This window comes from Kogia breviceps, chromosome 19 (assembly GCF_026419965.1).
Source record: "Kogia breviceps isolate mKogBre1 chromosome 19, mKogBre1 haplotype 1, whole genome shotgun sequence".
NCBI classification, from domain to species: domain Eukaryota; kingdom Metazoa; phylum Chordata; class Mammalia; order Artiodactyla; family Physeteridae; genus Kogia; species Kogia breviceps.
Window position 1 is genome coordinate 11,523,637 of NC_081328.1, and position 14,826 is coordinate 11,538,462.

At 52.2% G+C, this 14,826-nt stretch overlaps 1 protein-coding gene across 9 annotated transcripts in view; it reads right to left on the bottom strand.

The window, feature by feature from the left end:
* RAP1GAP2 (RAP1 GTPase activating protein 2) overlaps positions 1–14,826 on the bottom strand; it is a 224,809-nt gene that overhangs the window by 20,322 nt on the left and 189,661 nt on the right. For all 9 annotated transcript variants that reach the window (XR_010838343.1, XR_010838344.1, XM_067022130.1 and 6 more), the window contains 6 exons: positions 13,787–13,887; positions 11,296–11,425; positions 8,932–9,087; positions 3,927–3,998; positions 3,321–3,407; positions 1,841–1,975 (listed from right to left, as the gene is read on the bottom strand). Coding sequence is in view for 7 of the 9 variants with exons in the window: in XM_067022130.1 (XP_066878231.1) it covers positions 1,841–1,975; positions 3,321–3,407; positions 3,927–3,998; positions 8,932–9,087; positions 11,296–11,425; positions 13,787–13,887 (681 nt within the window). In the remaining 2 variants the exon portion in view is untranslated. The remainder of the gene's footprint in view (positions 1–1,840; positions 1,976–3,320; positions 3,408–3,926; positions 3,999–8,931; positions 9,088–11,295; positions 11,426–13,786; positions 13,888–14,826) is intronic.

The window sequence follows — 14,826 nt, forward strand, 5'->3', positions numbered from 1 at the left end:
CTGGCTGCCACTGTCCATCACAACTGAAACAGATGCCCCAGGAGTCTCCCACCAGCCTAGGCGAGCAGCTCAGCCCCTACCCCCATTCCCATGAGGAATCTCAGCAGCTGACCCCAACTAGGCCATCAGAGCCCTGCCCTGCTCTCTGTGGTCCAGCCTGGCAGCGAAGGACGGACCCCAGGCTTGCCCTGGCTGGGCTAGCACGGGTGGAATCTTAATGGAGTCGGGAACCAGGAGGCAGTGTCATGTAGCTGTTAAGAACACAGGCTTTGGAATCTGGCAAACCCAGATTCAACTCCCATGTCTGCTGGGTGACTTGGGACAAACGGCTTTGTCTCTTTGAGTCTTAGTTTCCTCACATGTAAAATCACACCCATCATTATTAAAATTGGGTATGAATTATCATACCGAAATTATTATGCCCATAATAATAGCCTTCCTCACAGGGCACAGAGGGCAGTCATGAGGCTTTCGATGGAATAATGTATGTTAAGCTTTCACTTTCCATGAAAACAGTAGTAACAGCTAACACTTCTACTGAGCATTTCTTGTACTCCAGGCCACATGTACTTTTCCAGGCATTATTTCAAGGAGGCTTCCCACTGATTCCATGACAGAGGTCCTATTGATCACCCCTGTGCTGTTGATAAGAAATCTGTCCCTCAGTTGACATAGATACACTACCAAATGTAAAATGGATGGCTAGCGGGAAGCTGCCGCATAGTACAGGGAGATCAGCTCCATGTTTTATGACAGCCTAGAGGGGTGGGATAGGGAGGGTGGGAGGGAGATGCAAGAGGGAGGGGATATGGGGATATACGCATACATAGAGCTGATTCACTTTGTTGTTCAGCAGAAACTAACACAAAATTGTAAAGCAATTATACTCCAATAAAGATTTTTTAAAAAAGAAAAGAAATCTGTAGCTCAGAGACTTTAAAGACCATGCCCAGGATCGCACAGGGCTGGGATTCTAATATAGGCAGGTCTAACCCTCACCCCACACATACCGCCACCAAAACGGTAGCTTTACAAATCATTCTGCAACGGGCAATCCAGCAGAACACTGACCTAAAGACCAGAAAACCTGGGTTTGAAACAAGGTTCTAACCTCTCCTGTAGGTGTAAGGTTTTGAGCAGCCCTTCAGCCTCTCTCAGCCTATCCCCCTGTGTGTGAGTGAAAAATAAGAAGACCCAAGTTCTGCCAACTGCACAGGATTACAGCCAGCCTCAAATCGGAAGCTGGATGTAAGTGCTGGGTGGACCAACATGCACTTGGCAAGCATGTGATGATGAACCTTTTTTACCCCATGCCAGCTAAGTGTCTGTCCAAGCTCTACTTGAATACTTCCAGAGACAGAAAGCTCACTACTTATTTTAGTAGCTCACTCTGGTTAGAAAGCTCTTCCCTTTGCAAAGTCCCCAAAGACTTGCCTGTAACTCCATCCCACCAGCCCTGGCCAGGTCCTCCACTGCCCTGGCAACTGGGAACGATCCTTGCAGTCTCCCACACTGGCTGCTGAAGATGGGCTCCTCTCCTGCTACTAACGCTTCCCCTGTCCCTTCTTACCAGACTCCAGGAGTCTGATGAGGAGATGATCCCAATCAAAGAAAGGATGTGGAAGATGCCAGAGACACTGTCGGCTGCTCTGACCACTCACACTTCCTGAGACCCCTGCCCTCCGCAAACAGCTGTGATGCCCCTGCTGGTTCTGCTACCTCTGGCTGGCACCTGGGCTCTGGTCTCAGGGTCACGTGGACTTTGCCCTGCTGTCGTCCCTTGTTTGCCCCCCCCCCGCCTCCCTGCCCTAGCAATCCCCAGCCGCTCTCGTGCCCGTACCTTAAAAGACTCCAGGAATCCCCCATGGCCCCCGTTCTCAAACTTGTCCTCTTCTGGGCCCAGTCCCAGCATGGCCTGAGTGTGGGCGTGGAGTTCATCGTGAAGGTTGTCCAGGAGGGCGGCCCTCGTCCGGTCCTGCAAGGGAAGAGGGTGGGGGCTGGGAAGCTGGCACTGACGGCAGAGCTGTGCCCTCTCCCTGGGGGGCTCCCGACACCGGGCCCAAGGTCTGCTCTTCTGGCCGACTGCATCTCGGCAATGGTATGGACCGATATCCAGGCTGGATCCGCCCTCACAAATGCTGCAGCTGACACGACAGCTCCGGGCCAGGCCCTCTGCCTCTTCTCCCTGGGCCATCCTGCCCTCCCATGGCTCTGCCCTGATGACTCCTAGCCCAGATCTCTGCCCCAGGTGCCGCCTCCACGTACCCAACTGCCCGCAGCTCCTCCATCCAGATGTGCGTCCAGGGCCGTGTATACAGCCTCCAGGGGGCGCCATTCACACAGACCAGGACCAGCCCTTTCCACAACCCAGCCTTTGCCAGCACCTCCGATCGGCAGGACCAAACAGAACTCATCTCCAGTGGTCCCCACGTCAGCAAAGAGCCCAAGAGCCACCCCACCAATCCCACTTACCCCTACCCTTATATACTCCAGTATATAAGGTCAGGAAGACCATCAGGTCTTCCTGATTCTGACCATTTCCTGTGCCTGGTGTAAGCACACTGTCACTGTCTCTTTTGGACTCCTGTTAATAGCTTCTAACTGGTCACGCTCCCTGCCCTCCTTGCCTTCAATCTACCCTCTCTCCCACCTCCTCCTGCACTTTAATAGGGACACATCACCTCTAGTTCTAGTTGATCTGACCCAACTAGCATCTCTAGGTGGGCCTCCCACCATTCCAGGCCCCACATGAATCCTTCTTAGGCCACATCCAACTGTCTGCAGCTCCCTCACAAAGTCATGCTCTGAATCTGCCTGGCCTTTGCTCGTGCTGTTTCTCATGCCTGGAATAACCCTCCCCACTCTTTCCTCCTGGCAAAAGGTTCATCAGATATCCAGACTCAGCAGCTCAAGGGCCACCTCTTCCAAGAAGCTTTCCCTGAACACACCCTCCATTCCCCATCAGCAGAAGCAGCCTCTGTGCTCGTCTCCATCACAGTCCAGCTCACTGCATCATACCTGTCTCCCATCAGCCTATGAGCTCTATAAGGGCAGAAACTGTGCCTCACGTATCCCAGTATCCCAGGGAACAGAACAGAGCCTAGCACACAGTAGGTGCTCAATAAATGATTGGTGAATGGTTGACTAGACCTAACGTTTGGATGGAATTCCTGCAAGAAGAAAAAGCTCCATATCAACACAAGGCTGAAGGCTTAGAGGGGCAAAGATGGTGCTTCCCCACCTTAAACAGCCCCCAAGAATAGACTCCCAGGAAAGGCTGTCCAGGAGGGCAGGAGGAAGACCAGAAACCGCGCTCTCACCTCCAGCTTTGCAAACTTGTCTGACTTGCAGCAAGCATTCTCTGCATTGGTGAGCTTGGTGAGGAGAAACTCCCTGAACTCCGGGCCCTGGAACAGACAAGACACCCCACCCTTAGCTGTTGCCCAAAGAAAGGGCTTCAGCCACAGGAAGACGTAGGCAGAACAGGGGGTCTGGGGAGAGCCCCTGAAAGGTCCCCTTCCGACATTGCATCAGTTCTAGCCCAGCCTAAGCCCACCTGCTAAGATGCTAACACGGAAACCAGCTTCCCTGGTGCTGGGAAAACCAACCCTCCACACCCACAGTGGCATTTCCATGACTGGAAGCCATCTGTGCCCAAGGCTCCTGGGACTGCAGCATGGCATAAAAACCCTTCTTTTAGCAGAAAGGCAACCCCAGTATCAAACACCCTGACAAAAGGCCCTGTGCTGGGCCAGGCTGGCAGCACAAGGAGAGGTGGGGAGAGACCCCAAGTGAGGAGATTCTCCAACCCTGCTGAAGCTTCTCCAAAAGCTCTAGCCCAATTCAGCCGCCCTGCAACCACTGCCACTCGGGTGTGGAAACCTGGAGTCTCGGACATGAGAGGAGCAGAAAGGGGAACTTCTTACCTTCTGGAAAACAGGGGGGCTGGGCAGAGGTGGGCCGAAGGCAGGCACGTCTTCCCGTGCGGTGACTGCAACCTGAAACACAGAGCCTCGGTGTGGGCCAGGAGGGAGGAGACCCAAGCTGAGGATGACGAGAGTTCCGAGCCCTGGTCCTAGGGGACCTACTCCCCTTCTCCCTCCTCCCCTTCCCAGAATACAAATAAAGAACCATCATGGCACACCCGAGTCACTGTTCCTAGAAGTGGGGCTGGACGGCGTGGAGCCATCCCCATACCCTCATCTGCATTCCTGGAGGCCGGAAGCAAGTTTGACAAGATGACCGGACAGGGCTGAAGCGTAGCCTGGAACCCTAATTCTAACGTAGTACAAGAGCCCAGGAGATGCTATCTCATTACCTCATTCGGGACGCTAATCCTACAGAGAAGGCACCGGCAGAATTATTAGTCCTGGATTCCTGATGAGGAAACGGATGCCCAGAGCCGTGGAGCCTCAAAGGCACACAGGAGATCAGCCCCAGAGACGAACAGAGAATCCAGAGCACCCCGACCCTGCTCTGGGGTTCTTTCCGACAACACTGACTCCCAAACCTGGCCAGACGTCAGAATCACTTCAAGTGTTTTAAAAATAAATACCGATTGCATGGGCTCCACCCCAAACCTACTGAATCAGCAGCTTTGGGGTGGAGCCAGGAATCTGCAACCATTAAACGCACCCCAGAGCTTCCGTGCGGTCAGTGGACTGGTGTTCGGGAGCCCTGGTCTCAGACCCAAAGGGTGGGTCAGGCCGGGCAAGGCTGGAACTAACGGAGCGCCAGGGCCCGGCCTGGGAATTGGGGGTGGAAGGACACCAAGGCGCTCTGTGTGAGGGTCTCCCGGGCTCAGGACAGGCCCCACACCCCCCTCTTCCCTCTCTGCACGGAGGTGCCCTGGTTTCACCTGTCCTCAGCCCCCGAGGCTGCAGGCCTCTCTGGAGACTCTGCGCTCTCCCTTCCCCGGCGGCGGCTGACGCGGGCCCAGCCCTGGCATGCCGCCAGCCTCCCCAGCCTGTGAAGTAGGGCAGATGCACAGACCGCCAGACCGGGTGAGCGGGCAGCTCGGAGCCAGGCCAAGGAAAGGCCCGGCCAGAGTCTGCAGGGGAAGGGAGCGGGGAGAGGGCTGGTCGATATGGCTTTCTCTCCCCAAGTGCAAGACTGTCCTCATGGCCCACACAGCAGTGCCCAGAGTCAGGAAATGGTATGTGCTCGGCTGACGTGATTTCTGGCCGCTTCCAGCTGCCAAACAGTTCCGCCTCCACCACCCACTGTGGCACAAGTCAAGAATTCCACCCTCGGAGCCAAAACTGGGGGAGAGGGAGGGGGAAGGCCACTGACGGGCTGCTGGCGAGGACGAGGCCAGAGGCCAGGCCCAGCTCTTGCCTTTTCCCACCCCGATGCCCCCTCCTTCTCAGGCTTGGCCAGGCGCGCCCCGGAGCCCACTGCAGCAGCCGGGTCAGACAGGCGGGAGACAGGGTCCTTCCTCTGATGGCGATTCTCCATGCCCACGTGCTTCCTCTCCTGACCCCTTTCCAGCAAAACACCTGGGCCTTTGTTGCTCCCTCCCCTTGGGGAGGGTTGGGTTGCCCAGCTGAAAGCAGAAGCTGCTTGAACACAACCTCACCTTCCTGTTTTCTAAATCCAGCCAAGGCCTCCCAGCAGGGGTGGGGGCAGGGCTTAGAAAGAGAGAGGCAGCAGGTGACTCTGGGGGAGAGACTCTTCAAGAACTGGAAAGCGGAAGGAGACAGGGGTGTGTAAGTAATAAGAATACACCAGGGAGGCGGGGAGCCTCTGAGGACTCCAGACTTCACAAGAGCCCCGCGTCTGTCCAGGCCTGGCCTGGAAGCCCTAGAGAACCACAGGGCTGCTCAAGCAGCAGGCCAGCAGTGAGGGAAAGAGGGCACGTGGACGGGAACCCGCCTCCGGGGTCTGCTTCGCGTAAGATTCCTGACACCTGTGCAGAACTTGAGGCGTCCGGGTAGGATGAGCTCAGACAGGGTGGGGAGAGAGTCCTAGCGACGATGGCTCAGCTGTAATTAATTGCCTTCCAAGCTAGCAGGATGGGGATGAAATTCACATCTGAAACGTAATCCGATGGGACGTTTCATGCACACCCCAGATCCTGGGTCCAAGTTCCCTCCTGCTCTGACAGCTCTGTGATGAAGACCACACAGGACCTGGTGGTCTGATGAAGTCAGACCTGGACGGGACCCTGGCTCCACTGTTTCTGGTCTCTGTGGTTTCGGGCCTTAAGAAACTTAAGGTCTCAGCCTCAATTTGCTCCCCTGTAAACAGGGCCAATGGAGGCCTGCCTGGCCAGAGGCTTGGGAGAATTCAAGAAGACTACTCTTATGTCCAACGCAGATCAAATAAGAGGTAACCACTGTCAGTCAATGTTTTTTTTTTTTTTTATCTTCCCTGCTGACCTGCACCTAATAAAGTACACCTGAAATACTAGAGTTCCCCCAAACCACTTTCTAATCCACACACACACACACACACACACACACACACACACACACACCTCTTTCTCAACTCCCCCTCCTTCCCCTCCTCAGCATGTCAGAACTGGAAAGAGCTCAGAGATTGCCTACTCCAACTTCCTCATTTCACACAGAAGGCAACAGAAGCCCAGAGAGGGAAGGAACTGGCCCAAGGTCACACAGCAGTCAGAGGCAGGGCCAGGACCAGAACCCCAGATTCCGGAGCCTCTCGGTCTGGGACACTTTCCTGCACATTCCCACCTCTGTCCTTCACCCCCTTCCTCTTCTTCCCTGTTGTTTGTCCTCCCCAGTGGGGGCCCCCGGGGCACTGCCCAGCCCCCAAGGAAATCTCACCCTCCTTTGCCATGGCCCCTAAGCCCGCAGGGGTCGGCTAAGGTCCCGTGTCACCTGGACCCCCCCCGAGGGATCTAACCATGTCCTCCTCAGCCTGCCCATCACCGGGGTGCTGCTGGCGCCGTGGATGGACAGAGCTTTGGGGAGCACCCTGAAAGGCTGACCTCCCTCCCTGCCCTCTGCCCCCCGACCCAGCCCCACTCACAGGTCTTGCCCTCCAGCCTCGATGTCTGCCTGGCAGGTGGAGCCCAAGGTCCCACATCACAGGGACAGCCCCGCTCTCCCTGTGAGCTCTGCTTCTCACCACCTCTCTGAGGACAGTGCTTTTCCCTGGACCAGAAACGGTGGCTGGGAAGACTTGGTAAAGACTTCTGGCATCAACGCTGGAGGTGGGGTGGTGCTTTCTCGGATCTCTGATTTTTCTCTTTCGTATTTTCCTACTCTACAAAAGCTCTTGGAAAGTGGAGAGGCAATTAGCTGAACTCCATTTCCTATCAGGAACTAAAAGCAAATACTAGATGTCCACGAGAGACCTCATTCTGCCGGCAGAGGCCCAGCAGATGAGCCACACGTACATACGTGACTGCCCTGGCAGGCCTTAGGAGGGCTTTACTCTGAGGATCTGTCTCGGCCACCACTGGCTGTTAAAAGAACCAGGTGGCTGTTTGAGTGACCCAGGGGCTGAACTGCACTCACAGCCTCTTCTGTCCCTTCCCTGAAGATGGTTCTTTATGTCACTTCCAAGTGCCCACACAGTAGGCACTGAAGGAGGACACTTGCTTCCACCAACAAATTAATCGACCAGTTGTTTGAAATGAATGTCCCCGTTGGTGAAAGCCTTGAAGGAAACACCCAAACCACGGCTTCTCCAACTTTTCAGCTAAAACTGCTCAGTGACAGAGGAGGATGAACGTGGCATAGAAAGGAATCAGCTGTCCTCAACAAGAGAGCGTGGGGTTTGTTTTGTTTTGTTTTGGAAGCCTCCTATTTGGCTTTAAAGCTGATGTGAATTTTGCACTTCATACACCTGGGTTTGTGCTGATATAGCAATTATATAACATCATTTTTCTTTCCCAAAATATTCAAGCAAAATTGATATTCTGGAAAGATGGCTATGAACTGGTATGGCCTCATGAACCCCAGGGACCAGCACTGGCCTACGTGATTATATAGGAAACATTTCAGGCCTATGGTTTCCTCTTCCAGGCTCCTTCTCCCTCTCCCTTACAAAAGTGGTTCCTAACACTGTGGGGAACAGGGAGTTCTCTGAGAATTTGAGCTATGGCTTCTCTCCCCAGAAAACACAAAGAAGCATGGGAACTCCACATTTTGCACTTATCTACAAGGAATACATAACAAAAACTATCTAACATCCACTTTAAAAACCCTGCCTCAGTCTATCTCCCTTGGGTCCCATGCCCCCCAACACCACTGTGATACAGAGAAGCTGTTACCCAAGAGGTTGGAATTGTTCCTCGTGGAGAAGCAAAGGAGAGGGGTAGCGACACAGCCATCAGGATGGGACAGGGTGAGGGCAGCTGAGGCTCATCTACATCCGTGAAGATTCTGAGCCAGTGTGAAAGCCCACTAATGGGTCGGGAGGATTAGACCCACATGCCCATAACCCCCGCCCTCCCTGGGAGTCTTCAAATTAAGATCATTTGCCCAGAATGGCTAAACCAGAGGGGCCCACCCAGTGGCCAGGGTCTACCCTGCTCTCCACCCTTCTCACCACGAACATCTCTCTCTTTCCGTCCTTCCCTTTGTTTGTTACCGCCTTCTTCCTCTCCCCTTTCCTGACAGTCCTCTCCACTTTCTCTTTTCTGCTCTCCTCTGGCTCTGCCTCGCTCTAGCAAATGGCATTACCAGATTCCACGTAGGGACACAGGGTGCTTCTCAACCCTTGAGTTAGAGGCTGTGAACCTGAAGGCAGCAAGATAGATGAGGTGACCTCAGAAGGTGCTCTCCAAGAATCTAGCTCGCAAACCCCAGAAACCCGAGGACTCGTAGGAAATCTATCACATTTTGGAGGATGGTCTGAGGAGCCACTGAGCCCTGGTGTTGCTTGATGTCGCTGATTTCATGAAGTGCGGTGAGGTGCCTGGGCCCACCACCTCCTCCGACGGGACTTTCTCCTTACCTTGTAGGATGGGGTCTCCGTGCCCAGGTTCTCAGCCTGCACAACAATGTAGGCATGTAAGAAGTTGGAGGCAATCATATCTGGGACAAACGGTGTGTTTTCTTCTTGGAAGATGATGGCCACAATGTCATTCCCAATGTGTCTCTTTCTCTGGAGCTAATCAAAAAGTGTTCCATTGTTATAAGCCAGTTAGGAACATCCTGAAAACAGAATAGGCCTATATAGGAAATTCCTCATTATTCTATCGTTATACATAAACCCCGGAACGCTGAGACCTCTCTCTCCAAGGAGCTTTTTCTTTCAATCTCTAGAAGCCACTAAAAAGGAAAAAAAATGAGGAAAATGCCTACGTTGTCAGGAAGAGGCTGGCAAGCTTCTTACTGAGCTCTACAGCACGTAGAGGTAGCCCTGACTCAGGACTTGCGGAGACTAGTTAAGAAGTGAGGCCGGGTTTTGCCCTGGGAGAGCTTGTAATTGATCTGGGAGGGACACAAACACAGGTGGAGCCACCTGAGAACACTAACAAAGCCTCCAGCCAGCAAATGCTCAATCAGCCGCTACCAACAAAGTGCCTGACACTATGGGGGCAGAGAAGAGGGCAAAATCTGAGGCCTGGTAGCAATCTGAGAGGGCTTCCTGGAAGAGGAGATTGGGAGAGAAGGGAGCACTTGATGTGGACGAGCAGGAAGGAGGGGGCAGATCATCCTACACCAGAAGGGAGAAGAACCATGCTCAGAGAAATACAGGCAACCTGGCTCGGTGGAGGTCATGGCGGGGAGAGAAAATACAACCAGGATTCAGCATCCCAAGCTCTGCCAGGCGCTGTCACAGGTGATCTCAATCCCCAAGCACCTACTGTGTGCCAGGAACCATACTGGGCTGTTCCCATGCAAGATTTCAAATGTTAAGGCCCTCTTGTATACCAAATCCAGGCTAGGTGCTTACCTACACTTTGTTCCTTTATTAAACACCTACTGCATGCAAGCTCTGTTTCCCACTGAGTTTCTCACTTACTGAGCACCCACTGTATACTAAGCCCCGTGCCGGGCATTTTTACAAATTGTCTCACTTATGGCACACACATCATCCCATTTCTTAGGAAGAGAAATTAACATGTATTCGGTCCTTGCTGAGAGCCAAGCTCTGTGCACATCCCACTTAACAGGTGACACTGAGAACAAGCCAGGCAGAGAACAGCCCTCAATCTTAGGCTGGCGCAGTGGGTGAGGGAGGCTGTGAGGGAACAGAGCTGAAGGTAAAACACTGAGAGAAAACCTACTTTGGGTACAAAAGGAATCCTGCTCCTATTTGTTTCTGGAACATTCAGTAGTTATTTTAGAGCCAAAGTGCAGTCTCCTTTGCCAATTTCCTTTTTTCCTAAGAAGCCAGGCACTATGTTTACAATATTACATCTGTGCTCCCTCCTGGGTTCCCTGCTCAGAAACAAATGGGTCCGAGTTTGGTGAAAGGCCTAGCTTCCTTCCTTATCTTCCTGGAGACTGAAATGGTACAAAGAGCGGGATGGGGCAAATGGGACCACAGCCAGGGACCAGCTGCTGGTTTCAGGGCTCAATGAGAAAAAAAAAAGCCAGGTCCTCCCAGGGGACATGCAGCTGTCAGAAGCAGCAAATGAGAGGGAAAGGAGGAATACACTGGAAGCAGAGGTCTCATTCAGCGTTCTCCAGCCAAGAAAAAGGCTGGATTCCTGCCCACGGCAGGAATCCAGACAAGTTGGAGAGGGGTGAGGGGGTGTCACATGCGATAAACAGCTTGACGTCTCTGGGCCAGGAAGAGTGGCCTGGACAGTGAACAGTCATGAGGTAGGAAGCCTGCCACAAGCCAGGCATCATACTGAGCCCTACAATCAGAACCTTATGTGCTCCCCCCACAACACTCTAATGTACGTGGTGTTATCCCCGTTTTACAGATGAGGCAAATGAGGACACAAGATTGCCAGCTTGCCCAGAGTCACATACCCCTCAGCGGCAGAGCTGGCTTCAAGCCGCCACCTGCAGACACCGTCACGTACTCTTTATCACCAGCCTACACGATCAGGGCACCTGGGCTCTGCTCACAGCTCTGCCCCTGATCACCTGGGAAACAGTCTTTTAACCACTGTTTCCCCATCAGTCACGGTGGGATAACCAGGAGCCCTGTCCCGCCTCCCACACAGGCTGCTGACCTGCAGCCTTGGTGGAATAACACAGTAGTTCAGGTTTTGATTAAGAGGAGCAAAGTTGAACAGACGGGCTTCTTGATTATGAAAATGGGGAACACGGCCTCGATTCTCCAGGGAGACCAGACCAGACGCAGGCTTTCACCTCACACGCCCCAGGCTCCCGAAGCCATCCTGAACCCGGTTACCTGCTGGGTGTCTCCCTCGGTAAACGGCAGCTTTGTGGAGACGTGAAACATGATCTCCCTGTCCCGGAATATCGTGTACACTGATTCCACCCCCGTCTGTCCATGGGTCACATCCAGGCCTCCTCGGAAACTATCAGGGAAACGGGAAAGTGCCAGGGGAAGAGAGAGAAAGAGAGAGAAGGGAAGTGGGCAACTTGGTACAACCTTCCCTAAGCACGTGGGGGCAGGAGAACGAGAGAAGATGTGGAAGAGTTGAGGCCATAGAGAGACTATGATGCTGGGAAAGCAGATAAGGCTCGTCTTCTGAGCAGATGAGCCTTGGCTTCTAAGCATAAATCACTATTTCAAAGACAAAGGCAGGACCTCCATTCCAAGCCTTGGCTGTGTCCCCTCCACACCATGGGAAGAGAGCCCGTCCGTCCATCCACAACCCCAGACAAATGCCGTCCCAGCTGCTAGTGGCCCCCAAGGCTGGGCATAAGCCTTTGCTCTCTGCAAGGCTGTGTCCAGGTCCTCAGCCCAGAGCCAGGGCAGCCGTCCATCCTGTTGGATGGTGGTGAGCCCCACAGGAGTATCCAGAGTCAGCGAGAAGAGGGGACAGATGCCCGCCTTCTACCCAGCCAGTCCCAGATATGCAGACCCCACCACAGCAGCACCCAGCTGGGAGGTATCCAAGGAGGTCCCTTCTCTGGCTACCTCCTTGCAGGCAGGAAAAAAAAAAAAAATACTAAGGAACTGGGTGGGCTTCTCAGGGCTGCCCCTTCTTCCCTTATAGAAACATGGCTGCTAGCCGTGGTTCATCTTCTTCAGCAAGGAGAGTGGGATACATGTTCCTTTAAGAAAATGAAATAAAACAGATCCTGAACATCAGGTCCCCCCCAACCCCAAGCACTATAATACAAGCCAGAAATGTGCTCAGCCCCACATGGAGGAAAACACGTGTGGCCAGGAGTTAGGTGCATTCAGGTTCTAGACCAGCTTCTGCCACTAAGTCAGCACATGACCTTGGGCATATTACTTACTCTCTCCAGGCCTCAGTTTCCTTTCTCTTGAAAATAAAGGGATAAGATTACATGACCTCTGGGGTCCTTCCTGGTTTTAATATACTTTATTTCATCAGTTGCAAGATGCAACATTTTTTCCCATTTTAACCTCTCTGAAATCAGGATATATCTTATAAGGATGGCATCTCAGAGCCAGTGGAAGGTGGTATAAAAGAACAATAACAATGACGACCGGGGCTTACTCTGCGTGGCACTGGCCTAAGTGCTTCATGTGCATTATCTATTTCAATTCTCCAGCAAGCTTGTGGGGTCAGTACTATCTTTATCTCCCTTTTTACAGACAAGGAAACTGAGGCTTGCAGAGGTTAAGTCACTTGTTCACAGTCATAGAGCTAATTAGTGGCAGAGATGGGATTTTGACCCATGTGTGACTGGCTCCAGACAGCAGTGATGACCTCGAAGGGGGAGGAAGAGGAGAAAAGAAAAAGGAGAAGGAAGAGGAGGAGAGAAGGGAGCAGAGGAGATAAGTGATTATCAAGCACCTACTCCATGCCAGACACAGAGCTAGTGCGTTCACACGGTAGGACATCCTGTTAATGCGGCTGCTGAGGTGGGAAATTCTGAGGGCTCCGCCGTGTGCCGGCCACAAAGCAGAGAACAGGCTGGCCAGGTCCGAAGGCCCTTCCGAGTGTTGCCTTTGTCAAGGAACATCAAAGGCCAGAGCTTTCCAAGAAATAGCCCCAATATTCTTTCTGTCCACTTAGAGAACCATACACCGTTGCGCAGATTCCTGCCAGAGGGATTATGGTATTTGCACCAACTCTTTTTTTTTTTTTTTTTTTTTTTTTTTTGGTGGTATACGGGCCTCTCACTGCTGTGGCCTCTCCCGTTGCGGAGCACAGGCTCCGGACGCACAGGCTCAGTGGCCATGGCCCACAGGCCCAGCTGCCCCGCGGCACGTGGCATCTTCCCTGACCGGGGCACGAACCCGTGTTTCCCGCATCGGCAGGCGGATTCTCAACCACTGCGCCACCGGGGAAGCCCTGCACCAACTCTTAATTAACCGTTCTTTTTGTGTCTTATCTAAAATGGGTCATTTCCCCCAAAACTACATAGGGTCCTCTTTCCGGAATGCCTAGCAGGTGAGTGACCTGCTCACCTGGAAGGGAAGGTGGATTCCTTTTACTCTCAGTCTGAGCCAACTGCAATAAGGAAGGCAACTGTCAGGTGGAACGATTTCATCATGCATCCTAAGGGCAAAAGTCAATGTCTTTCAGACCATCTGCCATTCAGGATTATCCCCTGTACCACCGATTCCTTCGAGATGCAGTCAATGAATGTTGATCACTTGCTGAAAAGTAATCCCACGTTCCTTGTGCGTGTTGTTAAACTCTCACATGCCACCCCTTGAAACTCTGCAGTCAGCCCTCACCCTTCCTCTAGGGCCTCATCAATAGGGGCAGAGCCATCACTTGGCTAAAACCCACCCTTTGAAGTCCTGCAGCGTGATGGTATCTCCCAGCAGATCTAAGAACTCCTTGAAAGCTGGGCTCTCCTCACTGTTCCCAAACAGCTCCTCCTCCAGGGTCTGAAAGAGAAACAGAATCAGGGGCAGGAGTTCAGAAAAATAAGCCTTCTCGTCGCCGCCAAGAGAAGGAATGTGATTGTCCAGATACCTGGTCCCCATCCCCCTCATTTGCCATCCAGTGGCTCTGTCATCCACGGGAGGAAGGACTAATAAAGGCTCACTCAACAGAGCTGGATTTGGGGGGCTGGTTAATGAGGACTTTCTATTTGAACAAAAGCTGCTGCTCAGTTTTTTTTAAAAAAAGGCAAAGCTGAAGCAAAGAATTCTTAGACTTGATACCGAAAACCAATCCAAAAATGAAAAATTAATAGTTGGACTTCTGACAAAGGACTAGTATCTAAAATACATAAAGAACTCTGAAAACGCAACAGTAATCAAAACCACAATGAGGGACTTCCCTGGCAATCCAGTGGTTAGGACTCCACGCTTCCAATGCAGGGGGCATGGGTTTGATCCCTGGTGGGGGAACTAAGATACCGTGTGCCACGAGGTGCAGCCAAAAACAGACAGACAGACAAAAAAAAAAAAAAAAAAAAAAAAACCACACAATGAGATACCACTCACACCATAATCAAAAAGAAAGACAATAAGACGTGTCGGTGAGGATGCGGAAAAATCAAAACCCGCGTACGTTGCTGGTGGGAATGTAAAATGGTGCCATCTCTTTGGAAAATAACCTGGCAGTTCCTCAAAAAACTAAGCATAGAGTTACCATATGATCCAACAATTCCACTCCTAAGAATATACTCAAGAGAAATGAAAACAAAAGTCCATACAAAAAAACGTGTACACGAATATTAGTAACAGCATTATTCATAATGGCCCCAAAGTAGAAACAATCAAAATGGCCATTAACTAACAAATGGATAAACAAAATCTGATACATCCATACAATGGGATATAATTCATCCATAAAAAAGAATAAAGTTCTGATTCATT